The sequence below is a fragment of the Malurus melanocephalus genome, unplaced genomic scaffold (assembly GCF_030028575.1).
Source record: "Malurus melanocephalus ecotype Western Australia unplaced genomic scaffold, MMel_1.1 scaffold_50, whole genome shotgun sequence".
NCBI classification, from domain to species: Eukaryota; Metazoa; Chordata; class Aves; order Passeriformes; family Maluridae; genus Malurus; species Malurus melanocephalus.
The window spans coordinates 1252315-1278966 of record NW_026623282.1 but is presented as its reverse complement, the minus strand read 5'-3'; the positions used below and the strand labels follow the sequence as shown (position 1 = coordinate 1278966).

General features: G+C 38.7%; 1 protein-coding gene across 4 annotated transcripts in view; it reads left to right on the top strand.

Annotated features, from left to right (window-relative positions):
* The window catches only part of ABLIM2 (actin binding LIM protein family member 2), a 126880-nt gene extending 100564 nt beyond the window's left edge, over nucleotides 1-26316 (top strand). For 2 of the 4 annotated variants that reach the window (XM_057365261.1, XM_057365260.1), the window contains 8 exons: nucleotides 381-434; nucleotides 4086-4138; nucleotides 4758-4890; nucleotides 8967-9025; nucleotides 10775-10829; nucleotides 12162-12226; nucleotides 12409-12489; nucleotides 24538-26316. In XM_057365261.1, coding sequence (XP_057221244.1) covers nucleotides 381-434; nucleotides 4086-4138; nucleotides 4758-4890; nucleotides 8967-9025; nucleotides 10775-10829; nucleotides 12162-12226; nucleotides 12409-12489; nucleotides 24538-24651 — 614 coding nt within the window. In that variant the 3' untranslated portion in view covers nucleotides 24652-26316. The remainder of the gene's footprint in view (nucleotides 1-380; nucleotides 435-4085; nucleotides 4139-4757; nucleotides 4891-8966; nucleotides 9026-10774; nucleotides 10830-12161; nucleotides 12227-12408; nucleotides 12490-24537) is intronic. The other 2 variants (XM_057365263.1, XM_057365262.1) reach the window with 1 other exon arrangement.
* Nucleotides 26317-26652: the final 336 nt, after the last annotated feature.

The window sequence follows — 26652 nt, the reverse complement described above, 5'->3', positions numbered from 1 at the left end:
ACAGTTATAGTAGTCTGTTGTATTTCTGTGTGAATTTTAAATAGTGGYGAGTGTAGCCAGTTTCTTTTTGCTGTCTGAATTATATTGGTAGTGGTAGTTAAGCCACCTACATATCACCAAATGGATACCATTCATTGTCTTAAAGCATTTTGAGGGACTTAGAGGAGAATTGTGTTGCTTAGGTGGGTATAAATGTTTTCAGCAGATGACAAGTAAAGTTTCATTCTCTTTTAATAACCACTAAATGGCAAACCACTGAGTGAATGCACAGTCTTTGCTGAAGTTTTTTTGTTGTTTTGGTTGCTGAGAGGAGACGAGCAGTGTGGTCTGAACTGCTTGCTTACTCTTTCATTCTTTCCTTTCTCTKTCCTCTTCCTCAGACACTGGCGTAAAAGATAACATCTATAGGAAACCTCCTATCTACAAACAGCATGGTACAGTCTGCTTTTCTCTCTTGTGATTTTATCTATGTGTCTTTGCAAAAAAAATGTGTAGTGACTCCCAAATTTGTTTGCTGTAGTCTTTGCCTGTCCCTATAATTTCAAATAGAAAAGGAGAAAAGTAATGAAAATTAAACAGCATTTTGTATAGTGAGCAGTTAAAGGATACAGTAAGTTCTCCAAAACTGTGGTAATGGCATTTTGATTTGTTTTGATGATTCAGAACTGATAATAAATGCCACACAATCTCCTGTGGCACACCCTCACTGCCGTGCCACACCCCTGTTTGCTCTCYCCTGCCCTTCTTTGCCTGCTACTCGATATAAATCATTACAGACAACTTCTCAGGCTGAGAAAAAAAACAACAAAAAAATAAAAACAACTAAAAAAAAAAAAAAAAAAACTCGATATAAATCATTACAGACAACTTCTCAGGCTGAGAAAAAAAAAAAAAAAAAAAAAAAAACAAAAACAAAAACAAAAAAAAAAACAAAAAAAAAAAAAACCAAAAAAACAAACCACCACAAAAAGCCAAAAAAAGCCCTAAAAAAAGACAGTCAACAAAAAGGGTTGAATATTGTAATGTTGTTTGGAAATGTCCTGAACAAATACAAAGGAGCAATCATCTAGTGTAAAGCAGCATATTTTCTCTCATTTACAGAAGTTGATGGTAGGACTGTGATATCCTGTCTGTGTCATTTAATTTAATAGATACTTTTGGTTTGCAAAGAGGATTCTAAGCAACAGGTTTTTTTTTGCAGGCTGGGCATTTTTGTATCAGTTTGCTGTCTGTTAAAGTCTGGATTATGTCAATTTTGCACTGCTGTAGAGAGTTGCCCTCATGATCACTAGAGTGAGCAGGGGAACTAGCAAGTCAGCAATCTCAATAGGTTAACAGGAATAGATATTTTAAACTTTATTTTCTATGTTATAGATGTTCTGAAAGATTGTGCTGGAAATGCATGCTTCTTTTTTTTTTTTTCTACCAGAGGGCAAAACTTAATTTTAAGTTTAAAAAACCACCCAAAATCATAAATTACAGAAACAAAAAACAACAAAAAATATCAATAAACTTTCCTTCCAATAAAAGAATATAAAGTAAAATCAAATTTTAAAAGATTTATCTTTTGTTCTGGAAGGACTCCCAGCTAGAGCGTGAACATATGAGGATCTGGTGATTCAGCTCCTCAAGCTAATGGGACACTGAACTAATTCATGCTGAAAAGGAGCCAGAGAACATTCCTTTGTTGAAGAGACCAAGTTTGAACAAACAAGCACAAAAAATGTTCTTTTAAACAAGAAGTGCAAGAAGCTCTTCCAAAACATTTGGCTTTAAAAGGTTTTAGTTACATCAGCACCCAACAGATTTGCTGTGGCTACAKCTTCTGTGTTTCTGTTATAAACAACCAACTTCAGAATGAAAAAAAGGTGATGGAAATGGGACAGGAAAGACATCAGGCGCAGAGCTGGGGTTGGAAAGTGAAGAGTGTAGGAGCCTGCATGGTTGGTTATTTGTCTGTATGTTCATGGTTTAAAAATATCTGAGTATCATTCAGAGTTGCTAAAAAAGTTTTAAAATCACATTGGGATTCATGGCAGAACTGAGTATCTCTCGTAGTGGTGAAGTCTATGCTCAGTGCTGATGAAATTCAGGGCACTTGGATTTTTCTGCCACGGATGTGTTACACAAAGCCTTCTCAGGAACCTGGGCCTTCATGGCAACCACTYATTCTGGTTGTAAATCCTCTGCATCTCTTTGGAGTCAGATGCTCTCAAGATCCTGTGGAACCTTTGAAATTTCTGAACAGAACTTTGAATTAAGCATGKTTTTGGAGGTTTTTTTTTAATACATCAGTGTCTTGAAACAAAAGTAAAATTTCCAAAAATGCATCAGATTCTCCCTATGGATTTCTGATTTAGTGAAAGCAAGATCCATACACATAACCTGCAATAACTTGTTGATTAGGAGGTGCTCCCAAAATATCTGTGAACCAGGTTTTAGGTCCTGCTTGCAATGGAGGGACTTTATTCATCATCTGTCATATTTGAATATTTCTTCCTATTTATTCCTCAGAGAAGCAGCTTGCCATCATGAGAAAATACCCTTGTCAGGATGCTATTAGATAACTGTGAAAATCATGAGTTTTTCGTAGCCCTATTTACTTTTTCATAGCCCTATTTACAAAAAATTGTGACCCAGTTTTTTGGCCACACTAAGTTKAGGAAGGGGCAGGGGGAAGCAGCCAAACCCTCTACAGTTACAGATTTTCACCTCTGACATACAGATATTTCCTTATGGCAATTTGTCATTTTTTAAGTATCACCTCCTCAGCAAGAGCAGTTAAGATCTGGGTGTGAACTGTGTAATGGCACCAGAAATCACAACAGAATAACACCAAAATGCTTTTGTTGGTGTCCTTTTGCCTCTGTTGTTCAAAYGCAGGGCAGCTCCTGTGCAGAGATGATGGTTGGGGAAATGGAGAGGGCAGAGTTTTTCCCAACTTGCTGGGAGTGTTGCAGCACCTTTAATGGTGTGATTTAATGTCCTCTCCATCTCTGTCTCTRAGAATCTCATCTGAGCCTTAACTTCTGTATTATCATACTCTTTCTGTTATTAGTAGATACACTTTCTGTGCACATTGCATTGCATGGGGCCGGTTTTCTCAGGCAGTGCACACAACCCTTGGTTACCTTCGTTTCTCATGGACTTAAGGTTATGCTACGACCTTACATTATGCCACTTTTGCACCATTAAAACTCTCTCCAAACTACCCAGATTGATACAAAGGCAAGTAGGGCTCAAATTTTAAGAACTTACCTGAAATCATGTGAAATTTGGCACAAAACTTTCTGTAAGATTCTCAAGTATAACTCAGTCTCTGGAAAAACGCATTCGAGGGTTGGGAGCTATCTGATGAACAGCTTTTAGTTTTCAGTTTTCTTCTTAGCAAGTTGGACAGTTACAAGGAAATAACCCAATGGTAAAATATCAGCAATATATATTTTTTTAAATACTCTTTAAGAGGACAATATGGTCAGAAAAGGATAATACAGTCATAAAAATTGGTTGGTCCAGAATTTTGAATTTTAGAGTCTGACACAATCTCTCTTGCAGATTTTACAGAGGTAATGCCAAGTTTGTTTGTAATTTTCTTTACCATGACTGTCTATCCTCTTTGGGAGACCAGGAGATCCAGGTGTGCTGAGCACAAAATATCTGTGTGACTGGTTGTACTTTCGTGGTCATATTAACACAGAAAAAGGGGAAAATGGCTTCCCTGTGTGTGGTGACCATAGAAATTAGTCCCTAAGTTATGATGTACAAAYTTTTTTCCTCACCAATCATTCCCCAAAATTAGTTTCTTCCTAAAAAGACAGGTTCAAAATCCAGCAGGAATAGATKCTCTAAATTCACTGTGTACATGAAGGATGAGTATTACTGTAATAATTTCAAAATTATTTTAAGTATATCTGTGAAACCATAGCTCTGCACATCAAATTTTCTGACCAACTGTTCTTTTAATTATAGGGGGAGAACTGATTTTCTCCTTCTTAAAAATATTTGGAACATAGCTACAGTCAAAACAGAAGACAAAAAATAAGATGCATTCTGTCCAATCTTTTAAAATTAACTTAATCTTACAGCATCAAGAAGATCAGAAGGGGAGGATGGAAGCTTGGATCAGGACAGTAAGAAGGTAATGATCAGAAAGAACAAAAGGAAGTCCTTTATTGATCTTTCTTGAAGCAGCTGGTTTTTTGCATATTCGTATGTAAAGGTATTCTTTCAAATAACTGAAATAATCATTACTACTTTTGGGTCTTTCCAAGAAGACATAGAAAAGCTTGATTTTTCACCCAAAGGGTTTAGAATCTACATTCTGTAGTAAGGAGAAGTAGGGATATTGAGATTRGGAGCAATAAACTCATGGATTTTCACTCAGTCTCCATATCTACATTGGTGATTGAGCTAATCCTGCAGACTTTTACTTAGAGTGCATATTAAACTAGAAGAAAAATGTCAAGAGCAGATTAATTATAAGAAAATGCCATAGTTCATCTTCTGCAGTTGGGCACAGTAAGCAGCCTCATGAGCAGAGAAACTATCTTCAGCCCAGCTAAAAATCAGAAGCTGCTGTTTGCTGTGATGTCTAAGGCATCACATAGTCAGCTTTTATAATTTGATAAAGGATGGTCAGGTTGCAGTGAGTGAGCATAAACACACAAGCAGCTCACAAGGCATCTGAGAAGCTGAGGTAGGAGAATCCCTTCAGGTGTTAAATCCTGTATCTTGTAACAGGCTTTTCCTCTCTCCAGCTAAAGACCAGCTGGCTTATCCTGAAAGGGGATATGGACACCAGGACTAATTCCCCGGATTCGGACACGCGGTCGCTGTCCCTGACCGCCGGAACCGACAGAGCACAGGAGGGTCCGACCGCCGGCTACTCCCGTGAGTGCTGCACCCAGGGCTGGGCACAGGGAGGGGACACTGCTACAGCTCCATCCTCACAGCTCCTGAGTGCCTCTGTGCCTCATCCCTGCCATAATCACACCTTTGTTTGGCACTTTGTTCTGCCTTCAGTGTTCTGCGTTTGCTGCTTCCAGACGTTGATGATGAAACTCTTTATGTTTCATGTTAGTGAAAGAAGCAGCATTGCCTCTGTAAATGAACTGTTGTCACTTTGGAGAGAAGAAGTTCCTTACCACAAAAATCTACCCCTCATAAAAGTGCCCATTTATTATATGATGTCTGTTTTCAGTAGACAGCATGGCAGTATCAGGCAGGTTTTTCATTTGTGCTAATTACTCCTTGACACAAATGATGTATTTTGAATTTTGATGGAGCATTTCTTCTCTATCACAATAACCATAAAGAATATGTTGCTCTAAAGATTAATTTAGGCATATTTTTGTTATCATTCACAGTTATAAGGTCACAGAAATATTCCAGGKRGGAAARGKAGTAATCCTGTAACTGAATACTGGTCTGRTGACCATATGCCTGTGCTAGCTGTCAGTAGCAAAAGCCTGTTCTACACATTTCTTACTCTTCATTTCAGCAAGTCAGAAGCATCAGAATTGGRTCTGATTTTCACTTTTAAGTCGCATAAATGACAGAAAATAAGTTTAATGAATTTTAACAGATAACTGGGACATTCCTCTCYTTCCTGCTCCACTTTACACCATGCAGCAATATCAGGTCATCCGGGGTAAACAAGCTGGGGAAGCAGTTTTCCAAAAGAATGCATCCAATGYGAGGCATGTCTGGCAGCAGGGCTAGGATGTCAGACTTGTGGGCATTTTGGTAATGTGATAGTTGGCTCCATCAACTTATATTAAGGAAATTATGGCTTAGCTATGCAAGGAAGAGGGAAAACAGATGCTACAAAGTCTGTCCCAAGGCTGTAACAAGATGAAGAAGAACACTTATTTTAGATCATCAGGCTCTCTGGTCTTACTTAAAGGGATTTGATAACTTAATCCTCACCAGAGATCACAGATGCATGTGCACAGAGTGTATTGCAGGATTCTCTGTGCAGGGGAAACAACCTCACACACTTAACATCTGTAAGTCATTGCCCAGGAACAAACACCTAAACCTTTCATTGTCATACACACATTGGGTATGTCTGGAAGTTTTCTGGAGTTGATYTGATGCTTTTCTACACATATTTTGAGAAAATAGTCCGATTTTAAGCAGGGAGATGTACATAGCACACTAAGAACTGTGTTGCACAGGAACAACATATGGTGTTCATTTTTTCCCTGAGAATGTTGCTGTACCTGTCACTCTTCTATACGAGCATTTCTTTCATATTTTGATTAACTTGGGAATGTGGAGCTATTAAAACTAGAAATTCAATAGATAATTCACACCTCTGTGTTGGGGGCAATATGACCTGTGTGCCAATTTAGGTTCTGAAGTTCATTTTCTGTGGCTTTTTATCAGCATTTCTCTGTTCCTCATGAAAATTGACCCCATTACCCAATTAGCAACTATGCAAAAATGGCATTGAGGATGTTTTCTTTTCCTGGCATTTGCACTTTGCCTTTCTTTATGCTTTTATTCACTTACCTGACTCTTAATACCCGTGGACATCCTAACTCCTGCTCTATTCAGTATTTCCCTATTTAGTTCTGAATACTTACAGTCTGTCATATGCCCCACTGGCCACAGAAGAGTAGCATCTCTACCTCTTGAACCTATGGTTTAGAACTCTGATTTTCAGCCCCATCCCTGTGGCATAGTCACTGACTATCTGAGAAAATAAACATTTTAGGTATAGGTTTGGTGCCAAGTGATCACATTCCTAACCAGAGTTAGGAAGCTGGTAGTGGTATTTCCAAATATACTGAGCAAAAAGCCCTGTATTCTTCTGTCCAAACTGAGCAAACCAGAGGAGGGTTGGTTTGCTCTAGAAGACATTTTGCCACATTACTTKACTTAAATGCCCAGAAAAACACATCTGAAAACAAAGCACATCAGTGTGAGGCTTGTGCAATCAGCAGGCAGGAGTGGAGCTTCTATCTCCTTACATCAACCTGTGAAAATGGGCCTTGTTCCTGTATATGTAGATATTTAACAGTTAATCATTTACCATAATTCAGGATTTTAAGTGTTGTATATTTAGGAAAGCTGACATCTACAATGTGTGTAACCCTTGCTGTTTGTGTTCATCGTGTGTCCCTGATGTGCTGAGAGGCAGCCTCAGAGTGCCCAGATTGGGGTGAATGTCATCCTGGACAAAGCAGGAGTGAATGTCATCCTGGGCAAAGCAGGAGTGAATGTCATCCTGGGCGAAGCAGGAGTGGGTGTCATCCTGAGCAAAGCAGGAGTGGGTGTCATCCTGGACAAAGCAGAAGTGAATGTCATCCTGGACAAAGCAGGAGGAGTGAATGCCATCCTGGACAAAGCAGGAGGAGTGAATGCCATCCTGGACAAAGCAGGAGTGAATGTCATCCTGGGCAAAGCAGGAGGAGTGAATGTCATCCTGGGCAAAGCAGGAGCGTGTCTCTGCAGAGGGTGGCTGATGTTCAGGTGGTGTGTAATTGGAGATAAAGGCTGCCGGAGTCAGGGGATGTCAGTGCTGCGTTTTGGGCTGTTYCGGCTCCATCTCCGTGGTTCTCGCAGGCGGCCACACGGTGTCGCGGGTGCGGCTCCGCGCCGGGCTGGGGTCGGCTGCAAACATTTTGAATTTTTTTCCGTCGTAACTGGGATTCACTGGCCAACCCTTGTTCCCTTACCTGGCCACCTCTTGTTCCATTAGCTTTTCATCSTCGCTCAGTACTCCACTTTTTGTTCCATGGATGAAATACTCCYTCAGTGCTCAAGCCCTACCTGGGTTATCTTTCACCTCTGCTGAGTGCTGAGTACTGACATAGTGCAACTCACAGTGATCCCATTTCTTCTTTCCTTGTTCTCTTTTGTATTTGGATAGCTGGAGAAACTTTTGCTATTTGTTTTAATATCATTTTCAGTGTTTAACTCAGCTTGACTTCTGGCAGTTTTCACTTTGTCTCAGCACATTGTGAGCTCTCTGCTGATCCATCTTTTGTTTTTTCTTTCTGTGTGCTTATTCCTAATGATCTCCTTAGGGTATGTATTAATCCAGTGGGGTCTGGATTCCCTTCCTGCATTCCTCTTTTGACGCAGACTGCTAACATATTTGACAGAAAAAAGTGTTGTACATTCAGTTCTTGGAGCTATCTGACTTCTGTAACACTTTGCATCAGTTTTACATAATTTCCTATACTGGAATCAGGAGTGTTCATTACACATGTGTTTGTTCTTCTACTCTTTAACTTYTAAGCTTTCTTRTTTGAATCTTAATAGCAAAAGTAAKACATTTCAGTTGTCTTATAATGACCACACACAGTTTTATCACTGTGTTACATCATTTAGTCATGTTAACACCACTTTGCCAATTTTCTCCATCTTWAAACTTTCTTTCACTTGGGTGTATATACTCTCACTGATTTACTTTATCCATTGCTATATCTTCATTTTTGCTTTTTTTYCMAARRRARKTTTWMMRRAARGRAAAAAATTATTRATTTTTTTTAAGTGGCAGKGTACCAACACATCTTATTTAAGAAACAAAACCACAGCCTACATATGGCATGTTCAGAAGTGATGCTCTAAAATGATGATACCTTTAATCCCAATTTCAAGTCATGATTTAATACCAAGTTGGAGGGTAGAGATTTCACAAGTTCTCAAATCACAAGCTTTGCATCAAATAGGTGCATGAGGCTTCCAGAACATGAGCCCCACAACTCCCTCTGCATTTTACCCCATGAGGTGAGTGCATCCTGGCATGCTGCTGTTTCTAGACATTTTTACACCTATTCATGTGCATGAAATATGGAGAAAAGATGAACTTAGCTCAGGTGTATTTCATCTCTTTGATAGGATATTTGTATTGATTTTATAATTGCTGTTTCTGGGTGTTTTCTTGGATTCCCTGTTTTAGGAGGCTGTAAAAGCTTTGCAAAAGATACAGCTATATGTTATGTCTTTCACAGGATTTCCATATTCTAAGTCTACATCTCTGCCTGGCTATGGGAAGAATGGCTTACACCAGGTAGGTACACATTTAAATACTTTCTCCAGGAAATAATATCTCATAAATAGACAGCTCAGTAGCTGGTTGAAAATCGACACAGTAATAACACTTCAAAGGTGTTTTGGCTGCCCGCCCTGTCTGGCAGATTCATGCCTTATGTGGGTTACAGTTCGTCTCTGTGCAAGAGTAACACTGACTGAGGCTTCTCCTTTTAATTGTGTGCATCATGAGCATTGGGAGTCTTGATTCTCCTCCCAAAACAAACTAAAATCTGAAATGTGCAGGCTGCACGTAGTAATAAATCATGGGATRGCTTGAATTAATCACAGAGATGAGCCTATAATTAGGCAAGTAATGATCTTAGAGCAAAGGTGGAGCAGCCCATATCCACTGCATTCCTTGAACCATCTGTTCTGCTTTTTTCTAGTGTACAAATGTGTGGTGTGTGTATTCACACAGTCATTGTACTTTTAAGGCTGGGAGGGAACAACACAGATGGAATGACAAGCAGCAATCTAGAAAGAAAAACGCGTAACAAAATTATATCAGAACAGACTAGGAATTCTTTCTTTAATCCTCTTTTGYAACTTTTATTAGTCTTTATTTAAAAGGCAGCTTTGACAATGTGGCCTCTCCTTCTCTCTGGCATCTATCATGGGTTCTCGGTTCATGGCTTGTATTATTATGTGAAAAATCATTATGGTTTATAGTAATAAGATCTATTTGTGTCCAAATTGCATGGAGAGAATCTCGTTCAAATTCCCTTCTTTGTCCAAAGGAAGATGTGAAACCTGGAAAAGCACATGAGGAGGATTAGACTTCCCCAGGGATGAGAGTCAGAGAGTCACTGGAAAGAGCTACAGGAGGCAAATTGTCAAGGAGTAGCTGGATGGATTTTTCAGTAGCTGCTGAAATRTCCATCCCTTTGAGTTAATATTACAGGACTGATTATGCCTACGCTGCTTCAATACCTGGTGTTTGAATTCTATGAAGAAATGAATGACGCTCAGGAAACCTTGCAATGAGCTGGGAAAGCAGCAGATGGCAGCCTCTGTCCCACAGAAAGAGTCCAAAATCTGAATAAGCATTGAAAGGGCTGTTCATGGTCAAATCCTTGAGGCCAAAATTTCTCTCGGAATGGATGTCCTCTCTTGGATTGTAGGTTCATACCAGCTTTTGTGGTTTGTTATTTTTAATCAGCCATCCTAGTGCCACACTAAAAAAAAAAAAAAAAAAAAAAAAAAAATAAAAAAGCTAAAGCAAACAGCAAGGGACCTTACAGGTTATTGTGAGCATAGCTGTGTATACCATTGATACCCTAACAGGCAAAAATAAGACTTGGAAAAAAAGAGATTATATAATAAGTGATTTTTTTTATTTCCTCTACTGCTTTTCATCATAGCATTTGCCAGCAAAGGAAAAAGACAAATAAAGCTATGACAAATACACAGTTCTCCCTGGTCAGTGGCATCAGCAGGGTGAAGCAGAAGGAGAAAAGTTTCAGTGCAGCAGAAGTGATTTGTGGTGATGCCAGTAACACATCTGCATCACAGAAATGTGACAGTTCCAGCATTACCTTGCTTACTTGAGCAATTAGGTCAAATTTGAATGAGACTTATGTCTCTTTCTCTCACGCAAGGATATGTATTTCAGTKCTGTGGTACCAGGTGCTTTTCTTTTTAACTCTCAACAATATTCAGAGTGGGGAGGGTGGTGGAGGTTGGTGTGTTTTGCTGCCTCATTGCTTTTTCTTTCTTTCTCTGTCAGCCAGAAACTATGGGCCAATATGAAACGGACCAGGAGGCGAGCTGGGGGACGAAAGGTACATTGCAATATCATTTCTCCCTTTGAGGATGTTCATTAGCATATTGCCATGAAAGTTTCTGTTCTGAGCTCTTCCTATAGTTCCCTTAATAATGATGAGACAGTGACACAGCTCAGCATCACGTTTATCACAGAGAATCTTCTTTTTACTCAGTGTAAAGGCCTGACAGAAGTCTTGAATCATAAGGTGGTGCAAGCAGGCTGAGTCAATAGCAGCATCCTCGATATGTGGCACCAGCTTTGTGGTGTTGGTCTTATATCAAAGACTGGAGGAAATTTAAAATAGTCACTCCTTCAAGTCTAATTRGAAAAAGTCCATTGTGCTTCTTGTTTGTGCTACAGTGTGGATAAAATCTGCAGAGTTCAAAAAGCAGAATTTATTTGCTTTATTTTCTTCTACTGCAGTTTAAATGGACTGTGCACATAATATGGAACTTGGGCTGGAATTTTCAAAAGAGATGAAAATTTTTAGGAAAATGCTTTAATGTGTGAGGAAGAGTAGGATTTTATTTCCAAACATTTTAAATAATTTTAAAAATCTTACTCTAATTCTTCACTTAATGACTCTGTGTTGATAAAAATCTTTGTCTCTATGTTTGAATAGATAAAAGTACAGTTTTTTAAAAGTACACTTAATCCCTGATTTCATTTCAGACCATAAAAAAAATCTGTGAAAACATTTTGGCTATCTTGGTTGTGTTTAATCACCATTGTGATTAGATAACATTGGGGTAGTCATATCACATATAGTCATACACTGACCTAACTAGAATTCCCTGTGCTAGTGTAGATCCAGGAGTCATTGTTGCCACACCCCCAACTCGTCTTTTCTTCCCTATGGTTATTCCCACTGCAGTCAGCCCAAGTGCAGGATGTTGGCATCTTTTATTATCATATCATCTCAGTGGTTTTCATATATGTTCCCAAACTGATATGCCTTTAATAATCCATATATTTTAACTATTTTCAGTAAAGAACAATAAGGGCAGGMCTTTTGGATGACAGACTGACTTAACTCTGCACAAAAGCCTCCTGTTAAAAGAAATACCCAATTTTGCCAGACATACTCACCGTGTAACCCAATGGCATCAGGAGATGGATTTTCTGTAATAAGCCTTTGATTTCAAGGACTATTGCTTTGGTAATAGACAGTTTTATAGGCATTCAGGGCATGGGGGTCAGATTCWTACTATGCATGCAGTTTTCCAGCAGCTACTGAGAAGAGAGAAATGTTTTTAGCATAGCMCATTTGTGATGTACCTAAATGTTGTGTTACACCAAAAGAAGTCTATAAATTCTAAACTGTGAACCTGTTCTCATTCTTTTGCAGAATACAAGGTAAGAAGGGCTTTTCCAACACTGGAAGAACAATCAGATTCAGCACTTCCTAGCAAGGTTACATGGGTTCCTTTCTTTTCTTTTATTTTGTTAATTTTTGTCCCAGTGAAATATTTTTGTCAAAGCAGGATGCAAGTATGTACCTTTTTTTAGTAAGTTACCCACACCACTATTTCCATGCCTCAGAACTGGATTCAGCTGGAGTTCATTCTTCAGATTCATTCTTGTCTTTTTAACAGATTTATCCTTATGAAACACTAATTGTAACAAACCGAGTTCGTGTGAAATTGCCTAAGGATGTGGACAGGACCCGGCTGGAGGTAGGAATGATGTTTGCTCGACAGTTTTGCAAGCATTTCTCCTGTTTGTTTATTATCCTGGATATTCCTGTGCCTCAGTAATAGTAACAAAGAAGAAAGAAGAGAGAAATAACATTATGTATTATATTTTATTTCCAAAAAATTAGTATGCAAGCAATTTTAAATTTCAARTTTCATTTCAARTTTAATTTCWTTARTTTTGAATGATTTTACAGGATAGTTAAAGTTTAGGTGAGGRGAGTTGAAACTTGGAGTTTGTTTTATTTTCAATTCCTATTAAAACATCCTTACAGAATAACCTAAATATTACAAAAAGGCTCCATTTATCCTGAAAATACACGGACCTATGTTTGCTCTGTTGTCTTATTCAGCCTCCTCTTTGGCTGTGGGATCTGTGCTGTAGCACCCAGGTCTCACTTAAGATAGAAATGCAGATAGAATTTATTGTAACAGAAAGCTTAGTTTCCACAGATCAGAACCTGAAGTTGACAWTCAAGCAAAATTCTGAGGTTGATTTTTTGGACTGAGCAATGACAGGACTGAGCAAAGACTCACCTAAACTAACATATCTTTCTGTGAACTGCTATTAAGAAGAGATAGCTCAATAAAAAAATGTGATAATAGCATTGGACTTTTGGGGAGATTTATATTTTAATAAATTTACTGAATTTCCRACTTAGTAACATGGCAAGAAAAGAAGAAAGAAAAATAAGGCAAGAAAAGAATAAAACTTTAAAGGAGCAGAAAGTTCCTCATTARAGATCAGTTTTTAAAAACAACTAATTCACCAAATTTGCATACATGTAGTGTGTTTTGAAATTGGTGTTATGTTCTGGAATACTTGAATGTGCTTGTCACTTGATTACCCAACAAGTGGTGTTGATTTGAYTGTAAGGAAAGRAGAGCCTCAATTKTRTGCTGTTTTAAGTGTGGTTTATAGRAAGGCATGATAGCACTACTGAAATACTAAATACTAAAAAGCACTCTGAGTCTGGAAAAAGGAGCTGGGAGTTGGTGGGATGCTCATCTGGACATACCCTGTAAAGGATTCTTTTCTATACAAACGTACACACTTGTGTGTGTGTGTGTGTGTGTGTGTGTGTGCGTGTTAAAGAGCAGAGGCTTTGTTTAAACACATCAGACTGCTCTGAATAGCAAATGCAGCTCTAAATTGTTTTTTTAAGACAAGATGTAGTTTGCTTTGGATGGCTCGAGCCTGCCCTTCTGCCATTATCTGTAACTCATACACCATCCTCAGCTGGGATCRCTGTTTGTTTAACTTTGGAGCTGCTCACTCTGCCTCACACCAGGTGCAGCACAGGGCCCGTTGGCTCAAGGAGCCCGACCACTTCAAAGATCTCACAGAAAAAGAACAATAAACAAGATCTGCTTCAAACCTGCACCAGAAAAGCAGTGAGGGGATTAGGCCAACCCTGCTGATAGTTGCACTGTGCTAAACTCATGTGTCTGCAGGAAGGACTCCTTTGTAGACTGTCTTACATTTAACAGGGATTGGTAGTTTTTTTAAACAATTAACTGAGTTTTAATAGCACTGTAACTACTGTTGGTGATCTACACATTCAAACCATATGCAGAGTTGAGTGACAAGCAGAAACCAATTGCCTTCCCTGCTGGCCTCTTCCCCTCTTTCCTGACCCTTCTGTGTTACAGAATTGCTGGAAATAAGTAGCTTTGCATAGAAAAGCAGCTTATCATTATTTCCTCTTGTGGCAGAAGAAGAAGAAGATAGTAACTTAATTATTGACTTGTGCATGCAGCAGATTTGAGGCTTGGGCAAGAGCCAGGACCCAGGGAGCCCAGGACTCTGAGTTTATAGGTTTGCACAGAAGCAGACTGAAATTAGAAATGTGGGCACAGACACACACTGTCTGTTAGTAGAGGGCCCACTTAGTGTATCTGGGAGTCTCCAAGCTTTTGAGGACAGCACTTGGGGTACTGGAAGCAGGTGCTAAGATTAGACTTCACCCTCTCCTCAGATCCATTTGATTCTGTGCTTGGGATCTCAAAGAGAAAAGTGCTCATTCCACTCTGGRATGAACTGGTTGCCAGCTGATGTTCTGTTTGCATCCTGCACAGCCAACATCACTTGGGAAAGGGCTGGATTTTGCCATTACAGAATGGTGATGGACATAGCAGTGCTAAGTTCATGCATTATCCAAACTGTACTGTGATATATTTGGGAAAATCTTCTAAGAAAAAATCCACATTCTAATCCACCAGTTTTATTCTGATCAGTTGTGAGGGYTGAGGCCTCACCTTGCTGTCACTGCTGCAAATCAGAGCAAGATCCTGGTGAGGGCTGTGGCCAGGTGATCTCAGTGAAAGGAGACCCAGAGCTGCTGTGTTTCATATCAGCTGTCAAACCTGAAAACARTCTTACTGTGTCTGGTATCAACAGAGTATCTCTCTCACATGTGWTATTTCTGATTTCCTGGTCTACTTAGGAGCGATAAGGTGACTAAATTTGCATGAGGTAGATTTATTTAACAGCCATCTCATGAGCTGGTTTGAAGCAGCCTCCTCTTTGTGAAAAGATTTGTTGTGAATGTTGAATGGAAGAGGCACTGTTTGTCTATAATTCACTCTTTACAAGAAAAGTCTCCTATATTGAGTGTTCCTATCGTGAAAAGTCAGTGGTATTAGCTCTTGGGATCAAATTAAGGGAGACTACAAAGAAACCTTGGCTAATGTTCAAGGACCACAGGACGGTGGGGGTTTCATGGGTGGCAGTGTTTTCCTAGCTTTGCTTCCATTGTGAGCATTTTTTAGATTACACTGTTGTACAAGAAATTTATTTTAAGGATTATAAAAAATATTTTCTTGTAAAAATGCATATTTTTCTAAGCCTGAGTGGTATCTAAAGATTAGGAAGGCTCAACTGGTAATAAAYGCATTGAAAGAATAGTAATTCTTTCTTCAAGAGTACATGTATCTAAGTGTAGATACACTCAGCATGTTTTTGTTTGCTTGTCTTAACTCAGTGAGGCTTGAGCCATCCAGTTCCTTGTGCTCTTCCAAGGAAATGTTTGTGCCAACAGTGAACTAATACATGCAGCACTGAGAACTGGTTATAATGAGCAGCCTGCTGATTTTTAAATACATTTCTGGCACTTTGGTTTTTGAATAAATAGCCTGGATCTTGCTTTTGTATAAGCTGATTAGAAATGCAAGGAATTTACAGTAGATAATGACTTGGCCAAGGAATTTTTTTAGAAGTTTCTCTCTACCACAGCGCTGTTTATGGTAATGTTAGATGAACGAAGCAGCATTCCCGTGAGCTATTCTAGCAGGAAATGGTGAAGAACAAGTTCATTCAGATATTGCAGAGCAACAAAGCAGTAGCATAGGGATGGATTATACAACCTGGGTGGAGAGGAGGAATTGCACCTTCACTGTGTCTGCAGGTGACACAAACTTGAGGGAGCAGCAATTGATGCTTAGGTGAGCAGAGCCTGTGTTCAGAGGGACCTGGCCAGGCTGCAGGAGTGGTTGACAGTTGACTTATCATGAGGTTCAGTGGTGATAAATCCACACTCTTGCACTTGTGACTGACTAACACTAATCATGAGAATGAGATGGGGGGAACAGCTCTGAAGAAAAGTACCTGATGGTGCTGATGGAAACGAAGCTGAACACGAGTCAGCAGCTCACCTTTGGAGTACAGGGGTGATAGGCAAAACATCCCCTTCCCAGAAGMAGGCACTGGAAAGCCAAGAGACAACAGTCACAAGCTGCAGGAAAGGAAATGACAATTGGATATAAGGGGAAAGTTCCTTAGGAAAGTTCCTGGAAGAGAGGCAGTGAACAGRTTGCCCAAGAGGCTGTGGAGTCTCTGCCCCTGAAGGCAAGAATAACACAGCTGGAMAAGGCCTTGAGGAACATGGTCTGATTTTAAAGTTGGCCTTGCTTTGATGACCTCTGTAAATCCCTAATTTCCTTCGATTGGTATATGCTGGGAAGACATAGTATAATTACAAAACATTATTATTTGGCAAATTTGCTGTAATGGCACTTGAAAAAATACATACAATTTGGTCTATCTCAAGACTTTTTGTAAACTTTTTTTTTCTTTCTTTAATGCAGTTGTTAACATATAAGTGTCCTGGACCAAACTCTCCCATTTTGGATACTTAAGTCCTGAGTTTTCACAACTAAGACATCACCTTTGGATTGGCATAATCCTTACATGTTGGTTCTAAAAGGAAATTTGGCTCATAGACACTTTCAAAAATTTTGATACCTCTTTTAAGTACTTGAATAGCTTTATCATTTGAGCCTTGGGCCTCCCAAAAGTACACACTTGATACTTTTATCTTAGTTTGGATATTATTTTTTTGTTCTTCAGTCACAAAATGTGGTTCACTGCTTGCACATTGAAATTGATAGTTCATGCCCAACTGCATGGACTTTTTTTTTTCCTCCTGCAGTTGCTTTTATCACAGAGTATAAGATTTCTTTTGTGGTCACAGGCTGGTAGTTTTGAAAGCCCATGTTGTTAGAATCTTCCATTTGGAAACCATCTTTTAGTGTTTTCATTTAATTTCCTTATCTTAATGTATCTTAGKTTTTTTAGTTGTTTCTTTTGAATGTCAAGGCTTAAAAGCATTATCCATTCATGCCTAACAAATGCAGTAGAAAGTAAATTATTCYGCTTTTTGTTTGAGCCTGTTCATTCTTTGTTTAACAAGGATACAGTGACACAATTGCTGAGGWAAAAGTAGTCTGGAATGTCAAGTAGCAAACTTTCATTTGCCACCTTGTTCTCTTGTAAACAGAAATGAGAGTTTTAAACATGGGTGCGGTCTTATTTGAGCAGAGCACTCACATTAAGTTAAACATGCTTTTCCTCCTGGAACTGCTTGTCTGGATTTGCTTTAGGGATAACATTTTTTTCCACTAGTTTTCATTCAACAAGCACCATGGGTTCCAGCCATTTGGACTTTAACTATTTTAGGACTTGTTTCCAGTAATTGAGCCTGAATTAGAAGCTCCTGGATGTCATTCATACAAGTAATGGTGTGTGYCCCACCTCCTCTGGAGCTCAGATGGGGAAAACAAGAGCAAAACTGGGATGCTGTGTGTTTTGCTGTTTGTAGTTTGGGGCTGGGTTTGAGGTTATGGGCTCACTTCACAATAAAGTTCATAACCTGGAGTGAGAAAGTGCAGGWCACKGAMTTCAGCAGAACTACTTCWCACWGTTTAACTTGCAAAATACRTGTGTGGTGTTTCTTATTCKAGGCATGTGCTTKTGTTGTGATCAGTGGTGCATGTTTATATCAGATTTCAAAGCCTTTACAAAAGGAGCCATTATAAAATGAAAATATGCATTAGAATTGATGTGATATGATGTGAAAAGTAATTTCTGTGTGAGTGGAAACACTGTAGGTGTGAACAGAGATTAGATATGGAACATTCATATTGCAGATGCACTAAACTCCAAACTAAGGGAAACTAGAAAATCTGCTTTAAGAATAAGGTGTTTTGTGCCTAAACCAAATGAAATTTTTGAAACTCATTGTCTTCTTTATATTTTCATAATTTATTATTTATTCCAAGGTTTGGTTTTATTTATTAATTATTTTCTTAATTATACAGAATTTTTTGTCACCCAGCAGCTGGAGGCAATGGTTTATGTCAATGTTAGTAYGAAAAAGCTCATTTGATTGAATGACAGGATGGTAGCATAGATTATCATCAGAGATGTTCTATGTGTATGCTATTTAGATAATATATTCATATACCTGAGAAAAATACTTACATCTTTTCAGCTTTTTGTATTTTTATGTATGACTCAGCTGGGAAAAATACTGACCATMCAGTGCTACCAYGGAGTATTTTCTGTGTGCCTTGTGRTATTTGCCAGGAGGTGAGWTTGGAARTACCCTGCAGGGGCAGTGCTGAGTGGAATGCAGCTCCTCTGTGAGCCTTCATGGTACCCTGAAATGAGGGTAAATGAGACCCATGCACAGGTCCAGGAACCTTGTGGAGGTGCTTGGGGTGACAGGGCATGGGGAAGAGTCTCAGATTCCTTTCCTCACTGCTTTCCCTGGGAACCCTTTTGGGGACACACAGAGCTGTGTGGAGATGGATCTACATCTCCTGCAAGGTTTGGCCGCTCAAAGGCTGCAGCTTTTTGTGTTGTGACTGATTGTCCTCATCCAGGGTAACTGCAGGWGCCTGCTGCCTTATCAGCAGAGCTGCCCTAGTGATCTTTTGATACCTTTTGAAGTTCATTAGGTGGCAGCTCGTGCCATTTCTTCACTTTGCCTTCYCAATCACATAATTACTTAATAGTTTCAAATATTTATTGAGCGTGAAGCTTAATTAGGCCGTGGATGTGTGTAACATTCAATACTCCCTTGGGAATGTGGTGCATGGCTAATTAAAGCTTTGTAATTAGCCATGCAGCAGGCTTAGAAGAAACCTCTGAAAAGCCTGCTGAGCCCCAGCAGTGCARCAGAAAGAGGGGTGAAGAGTGCAAACCTTGTAAAAGCAAAATGAGGAATCAGAATTCAATAGAAAAAAATAATTCCAGCAAATTTTGATTTGTCATCTGAGAGTTTTACTTGTAGTAACCTTGAGAGGCATGAGAGAAGGGAATGGAGGGGAAGAGAAGAAGAGGAAAGCTGGAGAGAGGAGGAAGCTGTTATTTTCTAAATGTTGAAATACTTCTACTATCCTGAATCTTAATRTGAGAAAGATTTTGTGTCAGCAGCAAAGCTTCTGCACTTGAAGAGCTAAGACTTAGTTGTTTACATGAATGCTCACTTACCTGTGAATAAACCTTTCCCAATAAATCCCAGTTTTGTTAGAGTATTTCTCAAGTTGAAATCTCTGGAGAAGATCCTGTAGCTCTTATTTCTGGGCTTGTGAATCCAAAGTTGGAAGCGTTGCAAGGACTTTGAATAARAATGAATTGAAGTAGACAACTATTTAAAATTACACTCTATAAAACAGAGTGCACCATCRTGCCTCTGAGAGAGACTGGCAGAAAGATTCACTAAAGATTCAATCAAAGGCAGTGTAATGCTCAACTGTCATTTCCCATGAATACAACAAAACAAAAAAGCAAAAGAGAAACAAACCTGTGGTTTTAAATTCCTCTAGAAATTAGGATCTTGATTTTTCTCATCYTCAACTCATCACCTCCTGTTTTTTCATTGGTTCAGTATTGACTCATGAGGAAGTGGGATGTCCTCTGAGCTTCCTGCATCAGCAGGTTTTCACACAGGAACTCCCATCCAATTCCTGATGCAGAGAAGCCTGTGAAGGATCACCTGCTCACTGTGCACTGTGGGGTGGAGGCAAGGGAACTGCAATTTTCTCTTCCTGTGACGTACTCATACTAACACTGTGATGCTAAGTGTGCTGGTTTTGGCTGGGGTAATTTTCTTCACAGTGTCAGGTGTGGGGTTGTTTTGGATTTGTGGCTGGTGTGGGGCTGTGTTTTGGGTTTGTGCTAACACAGGGTTGATAACACAGAGATGTTTCTGTTATTGCTGAGCAGGGCTCACACAGAGCCAAGGCCTTTTCTGCTTTTCCTACGGCCACGCTGGGGAGGGAGTCGGGGGTGCACGGAGAGTGGGAGGAGACACAGCCAGGACAGGTGACCCAAAGTGACCAAAGGGATATTCCAGATATGTGACATCATGAGCAGCAGGGGGAAGAAGGAAGGGAGAACATTTGGAAATTTTGTATTCCTAAGTAACCTCTATGCATGATGTGCCCTGTTCTCCTGGAGATGGCTGAGCACCTCCYTGCCCATGGGAAGCAGTGAATTAATTCCATTTTGCTTTGCTTGTGTGYGTGGCTTTTKCTTTCCCYSTTAGACTSTCTTTATCTCARCCCAGGAGTTTTCCAGCTTTTACCCCTCTGATTCTCTYCCTGTTCCYRCTGGTGGAGGAGTGAGTGAGTGGGGCTTGGTTGCCAGCTGTGGTGAAACCATGACACTATGTATTAGTTTTGAGCATCTCTCAATTTCATTAAAAGCTCAATTATTCTTCCAGAAAAGAAATCTCATCGAATTGAATAAAGATTATAACTCTATTTGGAATTATTACTGGCTTTTTTGCAGACCACAGAAATCGAGACAAGCCTCATTAATTTATAGCGAAAACCACCACTTCTTTCTGAAATAACACWGTGGAGCAAGTATTTGAATGTGCARTTAAYTACTTTTGTTCTGAGAGAAGACATGTCTTTACTGCTCATTTTCATGTTCATGTTTCACAGAGGATGAGATTTTCTGTTCTCATGGTTAAAATGCAGTTGGGAGGTTTAGCTCAGCCCTTGCTTAGTTCTCTGTATTTTAATAAAAGACTCAGAGTAATACAATTGTATCAAAACAACCCAGTTGTACTGTAGCAATATTACACTTAACCAAATGCTGATAATCTGATGCTGTCAGCTCCACTGTAGCAATCTTTTTAGTGAAGWATCAACTTTAAACTGTTTACCTTATATTTTAGCAAGGTGCTCAGGTCGCATCATGTTAACGTCATTGTGTAGCTTCCAAAATGACCTCGCTAACAGTGAGTTCAGAGTGGGCAGAACCTTGATAGGTCCTCTSTGCTCTGCTCAGTGTCTGCAATGTGCCCAGCCTTGCTGTTGATGCAGAGCAGAGAAGGAGATTGAGTTAAACTGCCTGAATATGGCCAAATTGTCACAAAGGGAATTAGGAATCACTTACTAGCACACTGTAAAAACACCCAGACTTCCTCTGTAAACAAGGCCAACTCTAGTAAAAAAAAAAAAAAGGAATGGATGTTGCTTTTACTAATAAGTTTGGCCATTCCTTTAATGGCCCAATGATGCATTATTAGCATAGCTGGATATTTTAAGCTGATCYATTCCTATAAAAAGAAGGAAAATCATGTTCTTGGCCTTGTAAGCATAGCTTCACACACACATATTCTCTCATACTTCAAGATGAATACCCTTCATATTCCCAGCTCATAGTTTTCAATTTTCTTTCTTTTGTTTGATTAATGAGAGAAGGTAATGCTTCAGTTAAGACAAATTAATATTCCAGTRGCTGAGAAGAAAGATAAATCAGTCCAAGATTTCTTATTGGTACATTTTCTCTGCCTTTAGGCTTGGGTTGAGCTGTGGATTTTAATGCTTGAAGGAAAGCTATTAGAAAGCCCCAACAATAGTGCAGAAAAAATTTAGCATCACATGTACATAGAAAAGTGTGGACATAAACTTCTCACACTGGCCTATCCCCCTGGTGTTTAGACCCTTCAAATACTTGTAGACATTTTCTATATTTTACCTTACTGATAATTTGGCTGAGCTTATGACATATTCAGGCCTTTTTATCTTTCCTCATGAATCAAACTGCAACCCATGATTACTTCTGTTGCTTTTATCTGAAGCTTTGCCAGTTTGATGACATCATTCTGGGACAAAAGTTTTATTCCAAAATTCCAATACAAACCTTGGGTCATTGCTGCTTYTAGGGTCAGTCCCAAATCTAGAGCCTGCTTAAGAAGCAGATGGTGAAAGTATCTGAGATCCWGGGACAAAAAGTGGGAAATACACTGCACTGGGCAYAGACTGGCATTCTCAGASAGAATTCAGACCAAGGGAAWRYRTTCCCTTCCACCAGAATTCTTTTGSATGTTGATAATGCATTGATRGARTAARAAACTGCTAWTACTGTAATCTGTTTGTTAATMMTTGAGATGAGGGCMTATGTGGAAGAAAATTAAAAGCAAAGAAACTCTCTGATGGAATGGATATGGAAATAAGTGAACTTGTGCTTTCTCCACCTCAGTCACTTTGTCCCTGGGCTGGAAAATGTTAACTGCTTTTGGACCTGGCAGCAGCAACTGAGGCCTTCTGTGAGGGGGAAAAATGGTGCTGTTGTAAAACAAAATTTGGTATAATAATTAGAAAATGAATGTATGCAAAGAATGAAGGTGAYGTCATGTGGACATGGGCACAGGAGMACAGTGCACAACCACTTCATTCTGGCTTGGATGGCTGCACGTGGATGGAAAGCTCACTAAACCTGAGGGCAAAGCAAAAGGATAAATGGCAGAGCACAGCCCTGGAGAGGGAAGGGGAATTGCACAGTTTGTATGGAGATGGGGGCCAAGATTCGTTAGGAGGTGAAGAGGTAGCAAATGTTCCACCGTGGAGGAAAGGGGTGATGTGGGGCTCGTTGAAATTTCCTCCACTGACCTTCAGTGTGGAACAGATCTGATAAGACCACAGCAGTTTCTCATAATGCATGGTGGAAATTAGCTCAGGAAAAGAAACTGGTGAAAACAACATAAAATCTTAAAGTTTTGCATAATTTTTATGGTTTTGGAAGTCTGGCAAGGTGGATTTACCTGCAAGGGTGTAGGCTTCCTCCTTTTGTCTTTGGCCTACAGTTTGCCATTGCTTTGTCCTGAGTGAGGAGATATCTCAAGTCTTGTCCATAATCTAGAAAGCAAAATAAAGCAAAATATTAACCATTTTTCTCATCCAGACTTCTTTTTCAATCCTACAACCTACAAATGTGTTCCTTCCTGTGAAAAATTGCTAAAGTTAAACTTACTCTCATTCGTCCACTGGATTACCAGGAAAATATTCTTAAAAAAACAACGTAGAGAGAAGTTACTTTTTCTTTCCGAGCCCTGTAGAATTAAATTCTGTCAGTGCAAGATTGTTTCTAAAGTACATTGTCAGATGTTGCTCATTTTGATGCGAAAAATGATCTCTTTWGCCAAATATGCATGGTGTGTTTGTTCCATGCTATGAGCAGTGCTTATGGTGGGTTGCTGTCATTTGTCAAATTAAAAATGAAGGCTCAGTTCCAAGATCTTAGTCACTGTTATTGTGAATATGTGGAGTCTCAATGAAAAAAAAAAAAACAAAAACGAGGCTGTCCTTTTTTAAGAAACAACTAGGGCCCGTTCAAAGTAATTATATATAATGACTTCTTACAAACAATTGCTGTAGTGTTCTTGAGTAAATCACATTACCAAGATGAAGTCTTTGTTAATAAGTGGAAAGCAAAATTTTACTTCCAAATTCATGAAAAAATAGCTCTGTAAGGTAGGGCCAATGGAACTGTGTYCCTCCCAGGACTTGTCACAGTTTTCAAGGAAACCTTCATGGAAAGGGGGAGTCCATGTTTAAAAAATACATTTTGTAATTTTCATTGCACTGAATCTGTCCCTTTTAGATGGTGTGAGCGTAACTCATTAAAAACAGAGAAACATAAGTGATGCTGCTGAAATACTTGAGTGAGGGTTAGTCCACAATTATCAGATGGATTTTACAAATTAATTTCTCATTCACACATTCACCTTTTCTATGTGGATACTAATAATTGCTAGGGAATTGTTATCTTACCTCCTTCCATTTCTTTATGTTGGATTTTCTCAATCTCTTTTTTTTTTCTCAAACTCTTTTTCTCAATCTCTTTTTTTTTTTAAAAAAAAAAACATTAAACCATGAACACATCAAATAGAAGCATATTTCTTGACATTTAAAAAGCCCTACTTTATTGAGCTTTGACTTCTGACTAGAGTCTCTCCCCTGGATAAGCACATTTTGGATTTCAGAATTTAGCAATATGCTCTCTCCTTTGTTACAAGGTTGCTATTACTGGACCAGTGTGGTGTGCACTGCTCTCATTAAAGATCAAGGCAAAACAAATCCAACTCTAAAATTAAATTGTTATCAATCTCTTTAARGTCCTGGAATAACTTAAATTTGTCTCAGTGTGCTCTGTCATCAGGCSCCCTGGATAAACACATACTTTTCCCCAAAACCCGTAACTTCTGCTCAGTTGGAACTTATAGAAAAGATTTTTTTTTTTTCCAAAGTCACTACTGCCATCAATAATTTAATTTCCCAGCTATTCTGAGCTCATTTGGTTTTGATGCAGTCTTTTCCAGAAACAGTTTTGGAATTTAAATGCAAACACTAATGCATTATTTTGCGGTGTGTTTTTTAAAACYTAGGATGGGCAGAAATGTTCCTTGCACACACAAGTTTAATGATATCTTTTGTATTTTCATTTTCAAGAGGCATTTGTCTCCTGAAGAATTCCAAGAAGTCTTCAAAATGAGTATTGAGGAATTTGATCGTCTGGCACTTTGGAAGCGGAATGACCTGAAGAAAAAGGCCCTGCTTTTCTAAACCCYCCTGGATAAAATATGTGCTTAATCAAAACAAAAATGGTCTTGCCAGAACTATCACATGCACTTGCTGTTGAATCATTGTCCAGCTTCATTGTGTTAGTTTGTGTCRGGGAAACAAGACAGATTAGATGGTAATGTGTTGGGATACAGAGAATTTGCTAATCTTGCATTTCCAGCTGGTTTTGTCAGTAACTCCTGGTCCTACCCAGTTTACAATGTGCAAAAAATCTAGCTTTAAATTTATTGTTGCTTGCATTTGTTGCTTGATGCAAATGGAAATTCTGAAAGGAAGAGAAAAAAAGTGTAACTGTGACACAGGAAATGCATCCAACATTTTGTTCCATTCAGTTTTATAATGCAACTTTTACAAAATCAAGTAAGGAATTAATATAGAAATTTTCCAGCGGGGCATCACATGCTATTAAAAATATGGTAAAAGCCAAAGAAAAGCATATCCGCAAGCAATTATTGCAATTGTTTATCTGTGGTACTTTTTAAGAAAGAAAGCAGAAATAYGGAAGCACCTTAATTCTACTTCTTATATTTAAACACAGCGTACTCTTTAAAAGATCATATTTGTCTAGAAGGTAACTAGCTATCTTTAATTACAACACCAGAGTTTTTATTTTATTAAGAATATATTGTGACATAAAACAAGTATTATTACTAAAATGTATACAGACCTACTTAAAGATTTAGTCCCATTCATCAGGAAAACTGAAGCCTTATACAAAACTGGTTTAAGAGTGTATTGTGCCAGTTGACTGTGTTTTCCTACTAGTTTGGGGTGTTTGGAGAATGGGTTTTTTACATTTCATGCTGATAAAAATAYCATGTAATCTTAATTATTATGTAGATAGATATATCTATCTATAAAAGAATTATTTTCATTAATATATGTCCTAAGTGAAGACACTCTTACTTTCTYAACTTTCCAGCTTTACACAATAAGCCATGAGAACTGTGATGGCATTTAGTAGATGTGGAAATGGAACAGTTCAGCATAAAATGTAAGAAAAAAAGCTTGGTGTGCTCTATCAATAATACAAGCAATTATATTCAAATATATAAAACCCTCATGCATTACTATTCGCATGTTTCTGTACAAGTCAATTTGAAAAAAAACCAAACCTATGTGATACTGGTGCAGTACCTTGAAAATATCTTAAATAACAAGCAGAGCTAACAAAATCTAAGCATTTTGATATAGGTGTTAGACCTTAATATCTCTTCCAGCTGAAAAACTGTATTAAATTCAATAGTTTCATATGGTCGGAGGTATGGTTGCTGACAAAGAATGTTTTAAAGTGAGTTGCTAGTTTTGTGTGATACTAAATGAGCATTACAAAAAGTACATTTTTCAGCCATGTGTCAGTATTCTGCATTTTTACTGCCTTGGATGTTTGTACTCACCTCCTACTTCACTATGTCTTTTCTCATTTCCTTAAGGTAACTGGTTAAAATATGCACTACAACACACTATTTCAACTGACCCAGCATTGGAGAGTCATAGCATTGAACATGCCTTCTTCAAACTAACTTTCAAAGTCCATGCTGTYGGAAATAAATATTTTCTCATGACCTAAATGTTTTGTCTGATGATACAAATGTTTAAAAAAAATCATTAAAACAAAGACATAAAATGACTTTGCTAACGTGTGTATAATTTTTAGATTGTATTGCTGCTTTGAATAGGTTCGTCCCGTGATATTAATGTCCATACCATCTAATTCACATTAAATCTGCTCACTGAGGAGTATGTTGAGTGTACCTCTGAATGTCAAGTTGCTCTAAAGTTGGTCATGATTTAAGCAATCCACCAAGCAACTGTCACATCTCGCCAAGCAAAGTTTTCTTCTCTGGTGATTTGCAGAACCATCAGCCTGTGCAGAGAACCATTAGCCAGTTTCAAATGAGAGCTCCTGATCACACATAGACCACATCCATAATGCTCTTCAACCTCAGAATAGTTTGYTACATTCTTTTGTGAAAACTAGCA